General features: G+C 34.7%; 2 protein-coding genes and 3 pseudogenes across 2 annotated transcripts; 2 read left to right on the top strand and 3 right to left on the bottom strand.

The window, feature by feature from the left end:
- Positions 1-7,866: 7,866 nt before the first annotated feature.
- Positions 7,867-8,334, top strand: LOC131148697 (small ribosomal subunit protein uS11c-like; annotated as a pseudogene).
- A 17-nt stretch (positions 8,335-8,351) lies between these two features.
- Positions 8,352-9,063, top strand: LOC131148698 (DNA-directed RNA polymerase subunit alpha-like; annotated as a pseudogene).
- Positions 9,064-10,999: 1,936 nt separating this feature from the next.
- On the bottom strand, positions 11,000-11,701 carry LOC131148237 (cytochrome b6). The gene is given in 3 exon segments (XM_058097963.1): positions 11,000-11,532; positions 11,535-11,655; positions 11,657-11,701. Coding segments are annotated over 3 exon segments (699 nt in total).
- A 1,517-nt stretch (positions 11,702-13,218) lies between these two features.
- Positions 13,219-14,810, bottom strand: LOC131148236 (photosystem II CP47 reaction center protein-like; annotated as a pseudogene).
- A 2,891-nt stretch (positions 14,811-17,701) lies between these two features.
- Positions 17,702-18,847, bottom strand: LOC131148696 (riboflavin synthase). Its single transcript, XM_058098584.1, has one exon. The coding sequence runs from the start codon at positions 18,699-18,701 to the stop codon at positions 17,865-17,867; it is 837 nt and encodes a 278-aa protein (XP_057954567.1). The 5' UTR covers positions 18,702-18,847; the 3' UTR covers positions 17,702-17,864.
- Positions 18,848-19,057: the final 210 nt, after the last annotated feature.

Genomic DNA, 19,057 nt, shown 5'->3' with positions numbered 1-19,057 from the left:
TTTTAGCAACTCACTCAATAATAGGACCCCAAAAAGAAAAGGAAGACCTACGTAAAAATTAAAATCATATGCTATTCTAAAACTTTACAAGCAGCTAAAGAAGTAAAGCATTCTTAAAATCTTTTGAGCCATCTTTGAGAAAAAGGATAGTATCCTAAATGAGCTGAAGATGAGAAGCAACAACCTTTCTTTATGCTGCTCAAGCATCCCCCACGTGTCCTTTATGACAAGGAGCTACTCTGAGTCACCTTCTCAATCATTACGACGTGTCACCATCTGGTTTTGCCTACAATCATGTCTATTGTAATTGGGCACACTTCCATGCAGCATCCTCTCACTCGACTACAACGATACATGCTTCAACCCCAATAAATACCATTACCTCTCATTTCAGTTCTTTTGGTATTCATGCCATCCAACTTAACTTCCTCTCCCTCCCTCATGCTCTTTCCCTCCCCCCCCCCCCCCCCCAAAGAAGAAACCACTAAGCCCAGGGAATCCTCCCTCCCTACTTTGAGATTCCCTCCAACCACCAGAATTCCCTCATGTGCCGCAATCCATGCTGGAGCTTCCTAGGATTGCCTGGTTCTACTCTCTCAAATCTCAGTCCTCTCGATTACATCCACTGCTAGCGTACAACACAATCTCTCCTCCCCTCTTAGAAACCCCCTCTCACAAACACCAAGGACTAAATTTGTTTTAGTAACTCATTTGAGGACCAACTAATTATTTAATGCTAAAATATTCTGGATAAAGTAAAATCCTCAATCTCCTGCTATCACAAAAATATTGGGTTTACTTCCAAGTAAGCTACCTCAAATCTTCTTCTGCTCATTAAAGATCAGCAAGGTGAGCATTAGCATTTAAATTTCTAAATGCTTCTATCCTTAATTTTAATACCAAAGTGCACTGAACTAGTTATTATCTTCCCTAAAGAATAAAACACCACTGTCATTGAACATGACAAAAAAATAGTCCATACATGATACATCCACAGAATATCAAACAAGGAAGAGTAAAGATTGTTAAGCATGGTTCTTATAGGTAGAATGATTCTTTACCTATCTGAGAAAATCATTCAATTTGAATCTGTGGATGAGACGAACTAATTAACCCATTCTGGTGGTAATATATTTAAACATCATAAATATTTCAGAACGCTTAAGAGTTTTACTATTCATGACAAGATAACCATTACAAGAAAAAACTATTCATGACAAGATAATCATTACAAGAAAAAATCACAAAAGAATCTTCTCTCAATCATAAGAAACCCAAGCAGCAAAGCATAAACCATATATAAAATTTATAAAATCCACCACTTGACTAGTTAGTCTTCACCTCTTGATGTCCCTCAGACCCTAACACACGTTCAAAGCACCAGAAATGCACCAACTAATAAGATATATATCCAACAAATAAGAAACATATATGTGTGCGTGTGTATATATATCAGTGTTTTAAAAGGCTCAATCAAGGCTCACCTCAAGGCAAGGCATGCTTAAAACACCTTAAGGCTCAATCTAAAATACCAAATTCCAAAAAGGCCAACACATTACACGCCGAGGCTTACGCATTTTTTGCAAAAAGCACACCTTTTGCACCTTTTTAGTTGAGGCTTGTGCATTTTGGGTGTGTGATTCTCAAGTTAGAATTGGTTAGAAAATTTTAACTACATTTTTGTACAAAAGGAATGTCATAATATGAGCTTATTTCTAAAACTCTTGAACCTCAACCTTTCCAAAATAACTGGACTTGTATCTCAACTCATGAAAATAGTTTGAACTTTGTAATGGTATAGCTATCTCTTGTCATGATTTATGTCATGTATTCAAGTTAGCAATTTTTGAATGGCCAACAAGTATTTTGCGAAGTACATCTAGTTTTTCTTTTTACATTATATTTGTGATTTTTTTAATTTTTACTTTATTTTAAATATATACAATTTATTTAACAATTTTATCTTAAAAAAAAAATTCTCAAAAGGCTTATGCCCCAACGCCTTAAGGCTTACGCCTCGCCTTTTGAGGGTTAAAAAGCTTCCCCTTATGCCTACGCCTTTTAAAACATTGATATATATATATTTAGAGCGAGAGAGAGAATAAGAAAAATTCAATAGTTCCATGTAATAATTGCCTCTACTGAGGTAAGATTGATAATTCTGGTGCCAGAATGTTGGAGGAACCATCAGATGCTTCCAATGGACACACACCCCCACCCCGTGGCACATGGACACAACCAATAACTATCTCGAAGCATGTCATGGTAAGCATGATTATGCAATATTTGCATACATCATAGCTTCAGCCTCTGATATTATGGGCCATTGTGAAATGATGAAATGACACTCCCATTCCATTGATTTTGCGTAGGTCTCTTTTATATTATGAGAGAATCATTCAAGTACCACTCAATTCTCTGAATGAAAGTCATAAGTGGAAGAGCAAACTAATGGAACGAAGGTAAGGAAGAGATGAGTTTTGAAACTACTTAACAAAAGAGAAAACCACCATCTGAGGTTAATCAAAGCAAACCTTAGTTGTTCCATTCCATTTAATCACCACATCCCTCAAAACCTCACTCCTTACTGCACCTTCTTACTCCCCCTGGTGACAGGCTACATCTCTAATACATGGATTTCAAAGAGTAATAAATATATTCTAATTATTAAAAGCACAAATTAATTTCAACCAACATTAGTATTGAATTTTTGAGCAAAAATTCTAATACTTAATCATTTGAGATTGCTACAATCCAATCATAATGTACAAGTCAAAATATCAGAACCAAGGACAGCAGAAGGAAGAATCCATTCCATGGTTCTGCAGAAAAGCATGTCAAAGCAAGGCTGGTCAAAATAATTGACCTAGAAAAAATAGAATAAAGTAAGAAATTACTAGCTATTAGTAGACAGCTAATCTATTCAAGCAACCATATGATGAAAGAAAAGAAAGGACGTTCAGGAAAGTATGTCAAGATCAACACAGGGATCCAATAATGTCAAGGCAAGGCTGTCAAAATAATTGAACTGGCAGTAGAAAAAATATAAAAATAACTAGCCGTAAGGGAGAAGCCCTTAAAAATGAGTGTCTATAACTATTTTAGTTTATACAAGTAGTTTTAATTAAAATAAGTAGTGTTTGGATGGTCTATAAATAAGTATTTATAAAAAGTTAATATCATTTTATTACCTGATTAAGATGATAAATTGAAATTTCTAATTTCTACTTACAAATAAATGTTTAGTACAAAACCACTTTTTAAAAAGCTAACTGCTCATTTCTTTCTGGTGCTCCCCCGACAATTTTCTCCAATGGCACACAACTCTCTTCCTCTTCTAACTCTCTCCATATTGCTAAGCCTCAAGCAAAAAAAAAAGGATCAAGATTGATTTAAGCAAGAGATTGGCTTTTCAGACCTGATTTGTGCTTCAAATATCCACTTTAATTGGAGCAGTAAATTCATTTTTCAGATCTGATTTGGGCTTCCAATAATTAAAGAGTTAAATTTTTTTTTTTTTTAGATTTTATTGAATATACTGTGGACAGTGGCTCAAACAGAATAGGAAAGGAAAGTGTCAACTCTTTTCTTGATAAAGATGGTTTTCTAGGGAACATGGTGATTCAGGGATATGCAAATTCGGCTCCTCTTGTGGAAGCTATGAATATTTATGATAAAATGCGGAGTGGTGCTTCTGCGAATTGGTACACTTACCCTTATGTGCTGAAGGCTTGAGGTGCAACAAAAGATAGAAAGAAAGATCAAGATTGTCCATGACCATATTGTCAAATTTGGATTTGAATTTGATCTGTTAGTGGGAAATGCTCGTGGCATTTTATGCCAAGAGGCAGGACATTGAGACGTCTAGGAAATCATTTGATGAAATGCCTCAGAGAGACCTTATGAGTTGGGATCCCATGATTTCGGGATATATGATTAATGGGTATGTGGAGGAATCTCTCGTGCTTTTGCATGCACTCCTGCAATATAAGAGTATACCTAGCAACACTTCTTGGTGTTCTGCCTGCTAGCGCTCAAGCAGCAGCCATCCAAGAGGGCAAGTGGATTCATTCTAACACTGTAAAGTCGGAATGGAGATTGAAGCTGCTTTGAGAAGTGGAATGATTTCAATATATAAAAATTGCAGCAGGTTAAGCAGTGCTCAGGATCTTTTGATCAAGTTTGTCTTAAAAAGATCTCTTAAAAAGATCGTGATGTGGAAATGCAATGAGAAGGTGTTGCAGAATGCACGGGCAGGCTAATTAAGCACTTGAATTGTTCTCACAATTGGTAGATAGTGGATGACAGCCGGATGGTGCCATATTTTTGTGACTTTCCCAATGTTTTCTCACATTTTCGATAAAACCTTCTCGTAAAAGTATTTTAACAATGTTTTCAGTGATGTTGGTAGATGCTATTTGAACCGTTCCTTTTCTATCAATGTCGGCATTTCGTGTATAGCTTATTTTATCAGCAATAGTGTCCCTACCCATGCTGAACTAAATTTATTGATACCTCCGAATTTTGATATAATCAACATGTTCTTTCTTCTATTTTATTTATGTTTATGAATTATTAAATAAATAAAATTAAAGGGTATATGCGTGAGATACAATCTACTACATTAATCTATTTTAGTTTATTTCATTCAAATATCCTACTATTACATTCAAATATCCTACTATTACTATAAATAAAATAACTATGTTGTGGTTTTATCTTATAATACCTCAAAAGCTAATGAAACTATTTTAGTAAAATTGAAGTGTCTCAATTCCCAGGCGATTGCACCAAAAACTCAAGTCCCTTTTGGATTTCCTTCTTGATCAATGATAACCGCAGCATTGTCGTCAAATCATATTATGATACTGTTTTCACGTTTGAGTTCTTTACGAGTACGTACAATCACAGCTCTGACCACTTTTGATCTTGCTAAGGGCATATTAGGTACTGCTTCTTTGATTGCAGCAACAATAATGTCACCAATATGAGCATATCGGCAATTTCTAGTTCCTACGATTCGAATACACATCAATTTTCGAGCCCCGCTATTGCCCGCAACATTCAAATGGGTTTGAGGTTGAATCATATCATTGTTTTTAATCCCTTCTTTCAATGCAAAGGTCGAAGAAAAAAAGGAAATATTGTTTGTCCATAAAAGGAAACCCATCCCAAAGACCTCTTTTCTTTCTCTTTGGTTCCACATCCCTATCTCGAAATAATTAATTGAGTTCATATAGGCATTTTGGGCGCCGCTATTAAAAAAGCTTTTCTGGCTATATTTTCTGTTAGTCCACCCATTTCGTAAAGTATTTGACTTGGTTTAACAACAGCTACCCAATATTCAGGAGATCCTTTCCCCGAACCCATTTGTGTTTCCGTAGGTTTTACTGTAACTGATTTGTCTAGAAATATACGTACCCATATTTTTCCACCACGACGTGCATTTCGTGTCATTTCTCGTCATCCTGCTTTTATTTGTCAAGATGTGATCCAAGTGGGTTCAAGTGCCTGAAGACCATATTTACCGAAACAAATACGATTACCCCGATAAGATACTCCGTTCATTTTTTCCTTTATGTTGTTTACAGAATCTGGTTCTTTTGGGGGCTTATAGTGGATGGTTGTTTCTCACAATTCTATCTCTACTACAGAACCAGCCATGAGAGTTTCTTCTCATCTAGCACCTCACGAATGAAAGAATTTGCATATCAAAAATCAAATATTTTTTTTTATACTTATATACTTAATATTTATACATATTATTTATACATATTAATATTTTTATACATGTATTTAGTGCATAATATACTGAATCGTGAAATTCTTTGAGATTTCATTCATTTAATCTATTAGGAATTTGTAGATCTTGTTTGGATATATAACTAAAATTGGTAGATATATGCATGGTCTCAAATTTCCACGAAACTATCGAAATTTCCGTCGAAATTTCCAATTTCCGTCACCTTCGAAATCGAAATGGCAGTCAATTTCCGTCTTGCATAATTTCCGTCGAAATCTCAACAAATCATCCGAAATTTATCGAAACCTCGAAATTTTAGCGAAATTGGTCGAAATATATCGAAACCTCGAGAGTGAAGTGAAATTTCTCTTTTAATTTATTTTATTTATTTTATTGAAACAAAAGGTTATCACAAGTGCTTTTGAAATTATATGAAAAAATAAACTTATAGTAATATTTTATTTAACCATTCATGTCTAAATTATCAATATTTGTATAATAAATAATATTTAAATGATTTATGAATTTCATTTGCATTAACTCAATATGTTTAATGTACATTATCTTACAAACATGTTTGATACACATACTATTTTACAACTTTTCCACCTCATACAAAACATAGATGTATTTAATTTGTAATATATTAGTCTTAAAACTTATATTTTTATGTTTGTTAACCATTTCTAAAGCTTCACAAAGAATTCCATGCTTTATTACTAGTTTCCGTTATTTTTTCAAATCGAAATCGAAATCAACATCGAAATTGAAATTTCCGTCGAAATTTCCATACTTTTGGAGCTTCGAAATTTGAGTCGAAATCGAAATTTAAGACCTTGGATATATGTTATATATGTTATTATATTAATTATGTTATTATATATTTTAAATTTTAGGTTATAGAAAAGATTCATTTTTTATAAAGAATCTTTATTTTGTGTTACCCTTTATGCTCTCGAAAAATTTAGCAAAGCAATTCAATAAAATAAAATGAAGTATTTGCGAGCGAATATTTACTCTTTCAATATCTATTTCAATTGTAGGGTTAGCTCATGACCTCTCAGAATAAATGAATTAGTTATAGTTCGTTCTGCCATCCCGCCCAAGGAATCATTAGGATTCGTTTTCAATAGAATCTTCTGTATTCACAGGTTCTTTCGATCCTATCGCCTCTCGATTAATGGTTAGGTCTAAATTCCATTCTACAAGGGAGCTCCTAATGAAATTTAAAACGGGCTAGTCGCCCCGGTCTACGAACCTATTCTAGCTATCAACGAATTTCTAGAATTTTGGGTGGGATGGGAGTTGTAATTAGTTCTACTTCTCAAGGTATAATGACAGACCGAGAGGCTCAACTTGAAAAAATTAGCGGAGAAATTTTGTGTTATATATGGTAATCCTTCTAATGTTTAAACTAGATCTGGAACCCTCTATTTGTGAAAAAAAAAGAGAGAAGGCAGATTACTTAATATCACTCCTACTCCATTAGTTGATACTTCAAGGATTTTTACTTGAGTTGAAAGAACAAAAATGGATTCATGAGGGTCAATTACTGAATCACTTCCCAATGGTATGTTCCTAGTTCGTTTGCATAATGAAGATTTGATTCTAGGTTATGTTTCAGGAAAAATCCGACGTAGTTTTATACGGGTAGGTACTATGAGGAGATAGAGTCAAAATTGAAATAAGTTGTTATGATTCAACCAAAGGGCGTATAATTCATAGACTACGCAACAAGGATTTGAACGATTAGTTAATTTTTTCAACTTCAACATTTCTTTCATGGGTATACAATTCAAAGTTCAAAATTTCAAAGAAACTTCTTTTCTTCCAAAAAAAAAAAAATAGATTCAGAATTAAGGTAAGGAATGACAAATATGAAAATAGGTACCTCTGTTCGTAAAATTTGTGAAAAATGTCAATTGATCTGTAGACGGGGATGAATGATAGTAACTTGTTCCAATCCGAGACATAAACAAAGACAAGGATAATCTCTCTAAAACTTTTTTTTAAAAAAAAGACCCAATACACAACTAAAAAAAAAAAAAAAAGGGATCTGCCTTTTTTGACATGAAATGGATATATCCATATATCTCTGACTCATATTTATGAAATGATAAAATATGGCAAAGCCTATACCAAGAATTGGTTCACGTAGGAATGGATGTATTGGTTTACGTAAAAGTGCACGTACACGTAGAATACCAACGGGAGTTATTCATGTTCAAGCAAGTTTCAACAATACCATTGTGACTTTTACAGATGTACGAGGTCGAGTAATTTCTTGGTCCTTCATGGGTACTTGTGGATTCAAAGGTACAAGAAGAGGGACACCATTTGCTACTCAAACTGTAGTAGGAAATGCTATTCGTAAAGTTTTAGATCAAGGTATGCAACAAGCAGAAGTCGTGATAAAGGGCCCTGGTCTCGGTAGAGATGCAGCATTACGAACCATTCGTAGGAGTAGTATACTATTAAGTTTTGTATGAGATGTAACCCCTATGCCACATAATCATTGTAGACCTCCTAAAAAAATACGTGTATGGAAATATGAAGAAATTTCACGAGAAATAAATGATTCAATGATCTAAGCAAAATATTACTATGGTTCGAGAAGGTAACAATAGCTACTTGAATATTACAATGGAAGTGTGTTGAATCAAGAGTAGACAGTAAGCATCTTTATTATGGACTTTTTATTTAGTTTCCACTCATGAAAGGTCGAGCTAACACAATAGGCATTGCGATGCGAAGATTTTTTCTTGGAGAAATAGAAGGAACATGTATCACATGTGCAAAATTTGAGAGAATACCACATGAATATTCTACTACAGTAGGTATTCAAGAATCAATACATGAAATTTTAATGAATTTGAAATAAATTGTATTGAGAAGTAATCTGGATGGAACTTGCAACGCATCTATTTGTGTCTAAGGCCCTAGATATATAACTGCTCAAGATATCATTTCACCGACTTCTGTGGAAATCGTTGGTAATACACAGTACATAACCAGTTTGACTAAACCAATTGATTTTTGTATTGAATTACAAATTGAGAGGAATCACGGATATCGCCTAAAAATGCCAAATAACTTTCAAAATGGGAGTTATCCCATAGATGTTGTATTTATGCTTGTTGGAAATGCGAATCATAGTTTTCATTCCTATGGGAATGGGAATGAAAAACAAGAGATACTTTTTCTCGAAATATGGACAAATGGAAGTTTAACTCTAAAAAAAACACTTTATGAAGCCTCTCAAAATTTAATTGATTTATTTATTCCTTTTCTACATGTGGAAGAAGAAAACTTACATTTAGAAGACCATCAACACAAGGTTTTTTTACCTCTTTTTACCCCAATCATAGATTGGCTAAACTACTACGGAAAAACAAGGAAAAAAATAGCATTGAAATATATTTTTATTGATCAATTAGAATTGCCTCCCAAGATCTATAATTGTCTAAAAAGATCCAATATGCATACATAATGGACCTTTTCAATAACAGTCAAAAAGATGTTATGAAAATTGAACATTTTCACATAGAAGATGGAAAACAAATATTAGACATTCTAGAAAAGCACTTCGAACTTGATTTACCGAAAAATAAGTTTAAAATCCGACGGATTTAAAACTTTTTTTTTTCTAACGAAGAAAAGAAAAAAATGGGTTTTGAATCTTTAGCAAATCTATATATTCAGAATATATTCAGAAATTAACTAAAGAAATGTATCTAGGGAGAATTCACCATAAAGCGACTATTCCCTAGATACATACATCATGATATTTTCTTTCACAATTGAATCAATTTAAAAAATACCTAAGTTAGGGATTTATCAATAGGTAATGTTGCGCCAATACCCAACCAAAGGGCCACTGCAGTACCAACAAAAAAGAAAGTTGTCGCTATTGGACGATGAAATGGATTTTGGAATTTATAAACATTCTCTAAAAAAGGTACTATTAATAATCCCCTAGGTACTAAAACCAATAAAAGAACACCCAATAATTTATTGGGTACTGTACGAAGTATTTGAAATACAGGAAAAAAATACCATCCTAGTAATATTTCCAAAGGAGTTGCAAATGGATCTGCCGGTTCACCAATCATTAATAATTCCAAAACCGCTAAGCCTACGTTACACGCAATAGTTCCTAGAATTACTATGGGAAAAATATATAAAAGATTGTTAGGCCATGTGGGCTCCCCATAATAACTATGATCCATCCCTTTAGCCAATTTTGCTTTTAATACAGGATCATTCAACTCAGGTTTTTGTGTTATTGGGATAGGTGAATTCCTATAGATCCATCCCCTTAAGGAAACGAACATGATAATTTTTCATCGTACGACTAGAACAAAAATCAAAAGAACCAAATGAAAAAATAAATCCATATAATATACCCTATAAAATACATGTTATTAAAATCTACATGTTATCCATATACATAGCACATACATATATATGAATGTTCTACATAAGAAAAAATTGACCGCATTCTCTTTTCCAAAGTTGCAACTACTCATTGCAAGGAATTCAATTCTTACAGTTTAATGCTCTATACCCAAGTAGGCTTACAAAGTTGATTAAGATCAAGTGTTTTCCAGGTTGACTCAAACCTTGCAATTGGTATTTATCCCAAAATATTTTGATACAGTTTTACATACAAAGGGATTACTTGTTACTAGTATAGTTTAGCCTCTAGTTTTCTTTAGATCCCTTGTTTCACTCCGATAATAACATAGATCAGGTCGATGCAAAAGAAATGAATGCATTTCCATACTATATACAATTAAGTAAAAATAAAAATAAGTGAAAAAAAGTAAGTATAAGTGAAAGACAAAACATAATCTAGATTATGCCACATCGCTTATTCTACTGGATCTTACAAAGCCTATTCATGCACAAGTCTGATAGAAAAAGTTCTCTTCAAGCAAACCAGACTATCGGGGCTTACATAGTGAGTGGAACAAAGACATATTTGGTTGCGAATTCCAATGTGGCAGATAAAAACACATATCTACACGGCCAAATCAATAGTTCAAATCACACACTCCCATAATCCATTTCCTCTTCGAAAAATTCCCTTCAACCATTCGTGTCAAATAAACAATTCAAATACACAATATTGTGGAATTGAAGAGAAATATAAAAATACATGTCTTATTCTTTTCAATAATCCATATTTATAGCAATGAAAATTTCTTGTTCCTTTTCCAAGTGATAAATGATTCATTTCCAAATATCTAGGGTCTATCTTTTATATAAAGGACCAGAAATACCTTGTTTACGTATCATAGGGAAATGCACTAACATAAATACAGCAATAAGAAGAGGTAATACAAAAGTGTGTAAACTATAAAAACGAGTTAAAGTGGATTGTCCCATAGCACTTGCGCTTAATAACTCTACCAAAGGCGATCCTATTACAAGAATAGCTTCAGGTACGCCTGTTACAATTTTTACTACCCAATAACCAATTTGGTCCCGAGGTAAGGGATAACTAGTGACACCAAAAGATATGGTCAATACAGCTAGAACCACACCTATAACCCAAGTCAATTCGCGAGGTTTTTTAAATCCACCGGTAAGATATACATGAAATACATGCAAGATCATCATTGAGACCATCATACTTGCCGACCATCGATGAATTGATCGGATTAACCAACCGAAGTTGGCTTCAGTCATTATGTATTGAACAGAAGCAAAAGCCTTAGTAACGGTCGGACGTTAGTAAAAAGCCATAGCAAACCCCGTATCTACTTGTACTAAAAAACAAGTGTAATTCCCCCTAGACAATAAAATATGTTGACATGAGGAGGAACGTATTTACTAGTTATATCATCTGCAATTGCCTAAATCTCGAGACGTTCTTCGAACCAATCATAAACTTTATTGAGATAGGTAAACCAAGGAAACTCCCCCCTTGAGAACCATATATGAGAATTTCATCTCATACAACTCAAACTAAAACACCCCAATACTGGTTGAAACAAACATGTAATAGAAAGTTTGAAACTTCTTAATCATCTAATTTAATCTTTTCTCTAAAGAAAGGAATAAAAATCCAAAAGCTCTTCTTGGTAGGGATAATGCCAAAATATCAAGTCGGCTCATTCAACTTTATGTTGATCATTACAGACATCGACTCTTCTCTTTCCCTATTTTTTTTCTTTGATTTGTTATTTTTTTTTTCTTGTTTGTATATAACGCGGCTTTACTATTGTTTTTTATTATTATTGATAGGAATTTCTCTTCTTAAGATCCTATAAGTCGATTGAAACCTCAAATTCATACTAGAAAAACGATTATTCAAGAAAACCTCCAAGCTAAACCCAACCAAAGATTCCCTGAGCAAAAACCCTTGGATCATCGCTTAACTTATTCAATGAATAGATAAAAAAAAAAAAAATTGTATTTCGGCCAAAATAAGCATAAACAAGAGTTTGAAAAAAGAAAAATCTTTCGACTTACAATTTCTACCTCTTTAAAAAAAATTTGGAGTTTGGGCACAGGGTCTGAATATTAAGTATGAATCATAGTTCAAATATTTCTTGATCTATATCATATACTTCGTGTTCCAGATGCTAGAATGAATATCCGACAAAGTAGAACCATCTCTATCAAGATGATAGATCCATTCTCTGTATTATCAATAGAATTAATTCTAACAAATAAGTCACACACTCATATTCCATAAATACAGGATCACAAAAATTCAGTGGTCGAACTACCAAAATAGAATGGACTAGAAATTTGAGACCTAATTGATTCACTTTATATTAAAAAGCTAGGACTTTGCGATTCTTGTGGATCTAATTCATTGAAATTCCATCCAATAAAAAAGAAGAATTATAAATTTCCAAAATAATAGCTAGGAATACTGCAAATAAAGTCATTGCGACACCCATCAAAGGAGTAGTTCCCCATCCAGGAGCTACTTTACCATATTCTGAATTCAATGGTTTTAATAAATCCCCTATACTAGTTCATCTTGGACCAAATTTAGAACTACCCTCAACGGTTTCTATAACCATAAATCCTATTGTATTCATTGAGATTTGTTGACTTTGTATACCATTCCATTGTAAATAAATGATCTTATCATAGATCTATTGGAGTCTTAAAATTTTATAATAAAGGAAACAGCAACCCTAGTCGTCATCTCTATATCTGGGTTACTTGTAAGTTTTACTAGATATGCCTTATATACTACTTTTAGGAAACCCTCTCAACAACTAAGAGATCTATTCGAAGAACACGAGGACTAGTTGTTGAAGTAATGAGCCTCCCAATACTGGGAGGCTCATTACTTCAATTGAGATTGAGATAATGAAAAATCATTTTATCTTTTTAGTTGGAGCTTTAGGCGGTTCTCAAAAAAAGATAGCGGAAAAAAGTATTCCAAGAATCGAGAATAAAAGAAATGTATAAACCAATGCTTCCACAAATTCGATTGCGGTTTTCAATTATAGCTTCCATACCTGTTTATTTATTTGGGTGCATTTTCGAATAAAGAAAGAACAAGAGTCAAAGAAAGGGAGATGATTCAAATCAAGATTTCCCTGGTATTGGTACCCTATATCAAATCCCTCAAAGAAAATAGAAACAAATGATACCAGAGTAATGTTGTCCCAAACTACTTGTTTCCTAGTAGTTGGATCCCCAAGGTTTTGGAATATGCCAAATTCCACTTGAGCATCCAAATTCAGGTCAATACCAACAAAAACATCTCTAAACAAAGTTCTAGCACCATGCCAAATATGTCCGACGAAAAATAGTTGAGAAAATGAAGCATGCCCAAATGTAAACCAACCCTTGGACTGCTATGAAATCCCCCCATCGAATTTCGAAGTAGCACGATCCAATTCAAAAATTACACAAAATTGAGCACGTCTAGCATATTTTTTCACAGTAGCAGGATCACTATAACTAACTCTATTAAGTTCATCACCATAGAACTCAGCAGTTACACCTACTTGTTCGACAATATATTTAGATTCTACCCTTCTAAAAGGAACATCAGCTCTAACAATTCTGTCTCCATCTACCAAAACGACTAAAAATGTTTCAAAAAAAAGTAGGCATACGACGTACAAAAAGTTCGCACCTCTCTTTATCTCTAAAGATAGGGTGTCCTAACCATCCAACAGCTATTTCGTCCCCATTGTCCATTGAGTGTGCTCTGAATAATCCCCCTTTTGCCGGATTATTGTCAATGTAATCATAAAAAGCTAATTTTCCAAGAATTTTAGACCAAGCTTCTGATAAACTTTGATTTTCGATTAGCCCAACGCCAACTCTTCAATATATTTCTCGCTAAAAGTATCCCTGATCCCATTGATAATGAGTGGGACAAAATAATTCGATCGGTGTAGTTGCTAAACCATACCACATAGTTCCAGGAACAACAAAAGCTACAAAAAAGACAGCAGCAATACTACTAGAAAGGACGGTTTCAATATTTCCCATATGTAATCCTTTGTATAGATGTTGGGGCGTACGGACACTAAGATGGAATAGGCCTGCTAATACCAAATGTTCCTGCTGCAATATGATGAGAGGCTATTTCCCCCCAAAACAAAAGGATCAAAACCCTCCACACCCCACGCCGGATTTATAGATTGAACTTTTTCAATTAGTCCATAAGGATCGGAAACCCATATTCTAGGACCATACAAACCTGTTACATGAAATGCATCAAAACCAAAGCTAGCCATCCCCAAGATAAATAAATGAATTCCAAAGATTTTGGGAAAATCCAAAGAGGATTTTCCAATAAGTTCATTGCAAAATATTTCTAGATCCCAATACACCCAATGCTAGATAGCTACTAAAAAGCACAAACCAGAAAATACAATATTGCCCCAGCCACGCCTTCGCAACTCCAAATACCCAGATTCGTTATAGTCCCCTCTGTGATACAACCACCTGATGAAGTGGTTATTCCTAAACGAGTCATGAAGGGTTTCTTGATGAGGCAGTTGAGTTTATGAAAACCATGCCCAAGCAAGTACGAAAGGATGCATACAGTGCTTAGCTCGGTGCTCGTAGCATACATAATTCCTTGCCAAGATGTACGAAGAGGTAGGGCAGTGGGAGGATATAGCTAGAATGAGGAAAATACTGAGAGAGAAGAAAACAAGGAAGCCACCGGGATGAAGTTCAATTGAGTTGGATGGAATTCTTCAAGCATTTCAGGTTGAAGATGAGTCTCGTCCATTTAATGATCTGTGCATTCAGTATCAGCAGAAGCTATCTCTGTAGAGGCCATCTTAAAAACCTTAAACACAGAAGGGACAGCGCACGCTAGATCAGAAATAGCACTGAACATATCAACTACAGTGCACAGCTGCACAGACCTGCACTTTGACAATGCGCTAAGGCTTCAACAAGGAACCACAGCCATAACAAACACAGCAACACAATACAGCAACTACTGCAGCCTAAATAGGTCAGAAGCCAGGAAGAAAACCATTCTGGAAGTCTAAAACACTAGCCATAATCACACAAACAGCAGGGGGCATCAAAAACTAGCACTGAAGCTCACAAAAACACTGCTGGACATTAACTGAATGTAGATGCAGGCATGAAGAGAAACAGGGAAGTCAAAATGTTATCAAAAACTCTAACTGGTAAAAGGTGCGGGTGGGAATAAACAATTCCAAAATTTCACACAGCCAAACACACCACAACCAACCCAGATACATTGACCAGAAACAGCAGTTTCTACTAACAGGATTCAACTGCTTTCACATCAGCAGCACCTTATGACCACACATTGCATCCAATAACAGATGCAAACATCCCAAGAATACAAGTGGCCCCAAAAAAATCTTAAACAAGAGGCAAGCACATATTTAAGATTGTTGGGACTGGATTCTGATATGTGACAAAACTAAAATATTAGAATTGTACTTTGATCATAAAGCAAATGTGAATATATGAAAACTCAACGCACGAAGAATTGTTAGATGCATTTACAGATGTGACTACAGATGATGCACAGACAAAAGCATACATAGATACGATAACAGGAGTAGTGACTGATACATTACAAATGCACAAACAAATGCATGAACAGATGCACATACAGATGCAAATACAGAACAATAATAGAAATGAATATTTAAGACGTTCTTAGCCAGTGACTGATGCATTACAGATGCACAGACAGATACATGAACATATGCACATACAGATGTACATACAAAAGCAGTTTTCTAAAGAATATTGAGACATTCTTAGCTAGTGAGCTGTATCTGAATTAAGTTACTTTAAAAAGCTATTAATCTGAATACAAATTGTGATAATTTTCCTATCAAGCTAAGGTTGTTGAAAAAGAATTGAAATCATTCAAAATGTCAAATCAGGTTCAAATCAAAATTTTGAATTTTCTTGAACTCATTTGAAATATTGTAAGAATCACATTGCTTCTACTTTTGGGCACTCTGAGCTTTTCTTGCCAGATTTTCCTATTCGTCCTTTCTTCAATAGTAAATACGACCATTGATCATTTAATGTTCATCTAGAATTCATTTAGCATTCAGACAGAAGCATTTATAAATATAAAATTTCATGTGGTGAATGAAGGCAATTGAAATACATACATTTTGAAGAGAGCAAACTCTGCAGTCGTATTGATCTTCATTGGGCGAAATTGTACTTCTGATTCGTAAGCTTATATTGGTTTATCCTAAGTAAAACTTCCTCTAGCCTGTTTGGTTCAAGCCGGTACTTTGTAAAAGCTAGAGGTTATCTCTATTTTTCTTCTTCAGTTAATTAGAGAGTATCTTTGAACTGGACTAAGGTCCAAAGTGCGGTTGCACAATACCTTGACATGGTGTTAAGGGTGTAAACCAGTTGACTGAGGAACGTTGTCTCTCTCTCTCTCTCTCTCTATTTAAATGTGCTCTACTAGTTTGCAGATAGTTGGGTTGCAAAAATTAAAATTATTATTTTGAGTAATTGGACTCAATTGTTTTCAAAACAAGGTAATTGTTTGTTTTCTATTGTGTGTATCAAAGTTTTGGCAAAACAACTAGTTTTTCTAGCACCCAATTCCCCCCTCCCCCCCCCCCCCCCCCTTCCTTGGGTGCCTACTAGGACCAACAAAGAGTCAACTGGGGAAGGTAACAGAAATAGAAAAAAGTTGTCAAAAGCCAATTCAAATAAAAAGTAGGGATGAACTGTCCATAAATTAATGAAACAGCAATGAGCAGTGGCTGTGAACAGTATTGATGAACAGATTTATTGGTTTTGTTTCTGCTCTATTTATGGTCTATGGTTTTTTTTGTAACTTTCGATTACTTTGTTTGAGTGCTTTTACTGTCTCTTTTGCTGTATACTACCAGTTAGTTTAACTTTATGAATGGATTAAATTGCAACAACTAATTAGTTTAACAAGAAAATAAGTACTTTTCTAATTTAGGCACCAAACACATATTATTAAAATATAAGCAATAATGGAATAAAAAATGCTTATTGATTGATTGAATCCAAACAGGTATTTTATTATAAAAGTATTTGTACTATAATTCTGCATTTGGTAGCATGGATTTTAGGTCTTGGATTTGGACAAAAATTCAATACAATTTTGTATTACAGTTTGTCCAAATCCACACAAATCTAAATTCGAGATTTCTCCCAAGAAAAAAGTATTTATATAACATCACATACGAGAGAAGTGATTATTTGATAATTAAGTGTTGCCAAAGGCAACCTTAGTACATTGCTTATCTATTCGAGCAACCATATGATGAAAGAAAAGGACCTGTACGAAAGCAAGTCAAACACAGTTGATTTAGAAGAATACAAGAAGTGACATGACTTCGATTTGAACTTTATGAAAAATTTCATTGGCCTGATTGTTCCAACATAGACAGTGATTCACGAACTGCCCAGTTAACACATCTATTCTCATGAAACACAATGGCAGAGTTCTAAGCAAAATTCCACACAGCCAAAACACAGACATTCCATGCAGTTTTCAATTGTCTTACAAATGCACCAAACAAAACAAGAAGAAATGGAAGGCAACACAAAATACGTGACATAGCGATACGACAACAAGAGAAAACTCGCAGAAATAGAACTACATTTTAGTACCTCTTTATCATGAAGTTTTAATAGAACTAACAAACCCGCTACTGAGAAGTCTCTCGACATACTTTCCAAGAATATCCACCTCCAAATTCACCTTCTGCCCAACCTTCTTCAAAGGAATCACCACCTTCTGCTGGGTATAAGCAACCAACATAAAATTAAAACATTCCTCTTCATCAAACACCTTCACGACAGTCAAGCTAGTCCCATCCACTGTTATGTACCCCTTCGGAACAATATACTTTAACAACTCCGGCGTCGTCCTCACCTTCACCCACAAGGAATCCCCTTCTGCTTCCAGAGCCACAATCTCACCTGTTCCATCCACATGACCCTGCACAAAATGCCCACCCATTCGCGTCTCCACCGTAAGCGCCCTCTCCAAATTCACCACCGAGCCCGGCACGAGCTCGATCAACGACGTCTTCCTAAGGGTCTCTGGCGATAATCCAACAGTAAATTCGGACAAACGGGTATCGAACTCTGTCACAGTAAGGCAAGTTCCGTTGACGGAGATGCTGTCGCCCAGCTTGACGCCTTCAAGAACTGTTTTTGCATGAATTTTCATCTCAAACCCGCCGTGTTCGGCAACGCCTAATTGTTTGATTTCGCCCGTTTCTTCAACAATGCCCGTGAAGAGGGATCGGGTAGGAGACTTGTAATGAGATCTGAATTTAGTTTTGGCTTTCTGGGTGCAGATGAAGAGATTGGGAGAGGAAAGTTTGAAATTGGGGTGGTTCGATTTGAGGCAGGCAGTGGGAGAGGGGCAGCGAAGATTTATCAGGGGTTTTGAAAGAGAAGATTTTACGGTAGTGCAGGGAGAGAAAAGAGAGCTTGAGATCGCCATTTGTCCGAAGGTTTTGCTAAGGATTTGAAAGTTTTGGAACGTTATAGAGTTTAGAGTCAACTGATTGGGAAGGATGCGATCATGCGAGTCGTCTTAACGTAAGTAATCTGTACTCGACGCCAACACAGTACCAAAAATAATCAGTATAACTTGTTTTTTTCTTGATTTATCCCTTTTTTTTAAACATATATTAAATAATATTTTTTTTTTAAAATAATTCTCGGACTCTGACGTAATCACACTACTTAAAGTATGAAGATTTAAACAAATCCCGTTACTTGTTATTTCAGAAATTATTTTTAAAAAAAAGATATTATTTAAAAAAAATGATAAATCGGGAAATAAATTCTTTTGCA

This window comes from Malania oleifera, chromosome 2 (genome assembly GCF_029873635.1).
Source record: "Malania oleifera isolate guangnan ecotype guangnan chromosome 2, ASM2987363v1, whole genome shotgun sequence".
NCBI lineage: Eukaryota > Viridiplantae > Streptophyta > Magnoliopsida > Santalales > Ximeniaceae > Malania > Malania oleifera.
This window is presented reverse-complemented; position numbering and strand designations above follow the sequence as displayed.